Source organism: Cucurbita moschata, unplaced genomic scaffold, assembly GCF_002738365.1.
Source record: "Cucurbita moschata cultivar Rifu unplaced genomic scaffold, Cmos_1.0 Cmo_Scf00038, whole genome shotgun sequence".
Lineage (NCBI taxonomy): Eukaryota > Viridiplantae > Streptophyta > Magnoliopsida > Cucurbitales > Cucurbitaceae > Cucurbita > Cucurbita moschata.
This window is the reverse complement of record NW_019268554.1, coordinates 1,908,164-1,911,224: the sequence shown is the minus strand read 5'-3', so window position 1 is coordinate 1,911,224 and position 3,061 is coordinate 1,908,164. Positions and strand designations below refer to the sequence as shown.

Genomic DNA, 3,061 nt, shown 5'->3' with positions numbered 1-3,061 from the left:
GATATTCAAATATTCACTTCAGTTCCGTATGAAATTTATATAGGAAAGAAATGTTTTTTTTTAATTGTTACGACCTAATATCCAACCCATACTAAAAAATAATTATAAAAAAAATTAAACAGTGTGGTGATTTTTCCTACCTTATTATAAGGAAAAATGGGTCTTTTATTTTGTGAAAGTATATGATGTTGGGAAAATATTGGGAGATTTGGTGAGGAAATCTGGTCGGATCTTGCTTTGTGGGATGTGGATTTTGGTGGGTCTTTGTTTGCAGTACAAAGCTATTCATCTCTTCTGCCACATTCTTCTCTTTCAAAACCCCACCTAAATCGACTTCTCCGCTTCCATTTCTCTCAAAAATCCCCTTCTTCTTACACCTTCACTTCTTTTTCTCTGCTATGGGATCTTCTGTTGCTGCAATGGGCATGGTTTCCGACTCCAAATTCCATGTTCTTGCTGTTGATGACAGCGTCATCGATCGGAAATTGATTGAGCGTCTCCTTAAAACCTCCTCTTTTCAAGGTATGTGGACTGGACGAATCGAATCGTTTTTAAGTTCTTTTCGGATTTTGGGGGTTTTTTGTGAATTGATTTTATGTTCCTTCTTCTTTGGCAGTAACTACGGTTGATTCTGGGAGTAAGGCTTTGGAGTTTTTGGGGTATGATCCTGGAAATAACTCGATTCCCTATGTTTCTCCTAACCACCACCACCACCACCACCACCACCACCATCATCATCATCATCAGGTTTGTTTTCAGTTTTGGGTTTTGATCTGGTTTTTTCTAAATGTTTTGGATCTCCTTTCAATTTGTTGTGGGGTTCTTGTTTGTTCACTTTTCTGTTGTGGGTTTCTTCAGGAAGTGGATGTGAATCTTGTTATTACTGATTACTGTATGCCTGGGATGACTGGCTATGATTTGTTGAAGAAGATCAAGGTATTTTGCCTCATCTTACCATTTCTGTTGTTGTACTGCACACTAAGTGTTTGTTAAAATGCCTCTGAGGAGAAATTTTCTTTTTCTGAAGCCAAAAGTAGAATGTTTCCAATCTGGGTCCTTGTTGTACCATAGATTTTGAGATTTCCTTTGGTTTTTGGTAACATTATATCCAATGAACTACATATGGAATTATTACAAATTAGTTTCCAGTCAAACAGACTAAATCTAGGAAGTGTTTCTGAAGGATTTCCTCTGGGTTTGCAGGGGTCCAAGGCTCTGAGAAACATACCTGTTGTGATTATGTCATCTGAGAATGTACCTGCAAGAATCAATAGGTAAGAACAGAACAAAAAAAGAAAGAAATATGATGATGATGATGATGATGATGCAAGTGTGTCTTGAAGAGTAGATTTGGTTGAAATTCTGAGATTCTGGTTTTATGAGTGTTGTTGTTGAGGTCTGAATCTGATTGAAGGGTCGATTTTGATGATTGGAAACAGATGTTTAGAAGAAGGAGCAGAAGAGTTCTTCTTGAAACCGGTCCGACTTTCGGACGTCAACAGGCTTAAACCCCACATGTTGAAAACCAAACTCAAATGTGGCAAACCAGAAAGAACAGAGGAAGATGAGCCTGATTCAGGAAGCCAATCCCAAGCACCAGAGCAACAACATCATGAACAACAAGAACAATTGCAATCGCAGCAGGTGCCAACACCGCTGCAAGATCAAGATCAAGATCAATTGCCATCCGTGCCAGTGTTACCAACGCCGCAACAGGAGCAAGAACAGTTGCAATTGCTCCCGCCAACACCTCCGCAACAATCGAACAACAACAACAACAACAAGAGGAAGGCAATGGAAGATGGACTTTCACCAGATAGAACAAGGCGTAGATACAATGGTATTACAACCATGGTGTAGTGAATAATGGGAAATCTTTCCTTTTCTTTTTTTTAACATTTGATTTGATTTTTATCTCTTTCTTCCCATCTTGATGATGCTGGTTAATACAGGCTCTCAGTAGGAATGTAGAGATCAGAATGGTTTTCCTGTATACATATCTCTCATGGAAATATTCCCTTCCCAATTTTGTCAACCTAATCAAAATCATAACAAAAATTAAAAGCATTTCATTCTTGTTTCTAACCTCATTCATTTCAGTTTACAAAAGCTTATAATCTTCTCATCTGATGGGAAGAACTGTGTAGGGCTGCTAGCATCTGACGGGACGAGTATCGGGTCAAGTTATGTGTCTCTCGATTCATCTAGCAAGACGATTACTAGTTCTAAGACGAATATTCTAATTCTTGCTTGTAACTTTGTCGTTTCTAAAAGTTTGAGTTGTATACATTATGTTCTTTATCATGTTACAAATGTCTCGTTGATTTTTAGTTTGTTTTTTGGGCCTTTGGAAACTAGCCCAACTTCTTTCAACTATATTTTTCTCCTAATTTTATTTTACTTCAATGTTATTATTTTGTTATTTTACAAAACAAAAAAAAAAAAAAGGAAAAAAAGAAAGAAGGTCAACCTCTAATTGTAGGTAGATTAATAAACTATTTATTTATGATCGTGAAGTTTCATTGTTTCAGTCTTGAAATTAGCACTTAAGAATTCATCTACTTAAATTTAACTCGATTTAAGCGTTTTTACAGTATACATGAGTAAGATTATGTGTATTCCATGGCAACATCATCTAGAAATAGTAAGAATATGGAGAACTTGAGAACAAGTTTATAACTAATCATACTGCGATAAAGGTCTGCGAGCTTACAGTAGACGCATGCTATGCAATAAAGGTATGCGAGCTTACTGTAGATGCTATATGCTATGATGTTATTATAATGGTTCGAACGGTTTGCGAATCATAGAAATGTCCCCAAAAGAAAATATGTATCTAACTGTAAGACCTTGTATATGTGCACGATTCATGAAAATATGAAAGTGAATCGTAGGTCGGTGTATACGAAAGTAAATCACTTACTTATGGAAGCCATTCGTGAAGACAGGATTGTATTTTTACATTTTATTCATTTTTTCTGTGAATTAACCAAGTAATTTATACAAAAAAAAAAAAAAAAAAAAAAAAAAAAAAAAAAAAAAAAAAAAAAAAAAAAAAAAA

The 3,061-nt window shown here is 35.6% G+C and overlaps 1 protein-coding gene across 2 annotated transcripts; it reads left to right on the top strand.

Moving 5' to 3' along the window:
- Window positions 1-205: 205 nt before the first annotated feature.
- LOC111432555 (two-component response regulator ARR8-like) lies at window positions 206-2,067 on the top strand. 2 transcript variants are annotated; one of them, XM_023069497.1, is made up of 5 exons: window positions 206-522; window positions 617-746; window positions 852-936; window positions 1,204-1,274; window positions 1,440-2,067. In XM_023069497.1, exons 1-5 carry the CDS (start codon window positions 399-401, stop codon window positions 1,858-1,860), a joined length of 831 nt encoding a protein of 276 aa, XP_022925265.1. In that variant the 5' UTR covers window positions 206-398; the 3' UTR covers window positions 1,861-2,067. The 2 variants fall into 2 exon arrangements, with proteins under 2 accessions (XP_022925265.1, XP_022925266.1); XM_023069498.1 differs by having other exon boundaries at window positions 617-747; window positions 859-936.
- The last annotated feature ends 994 nt before the right edge of the window (window positions 2,068-3,061 follow it).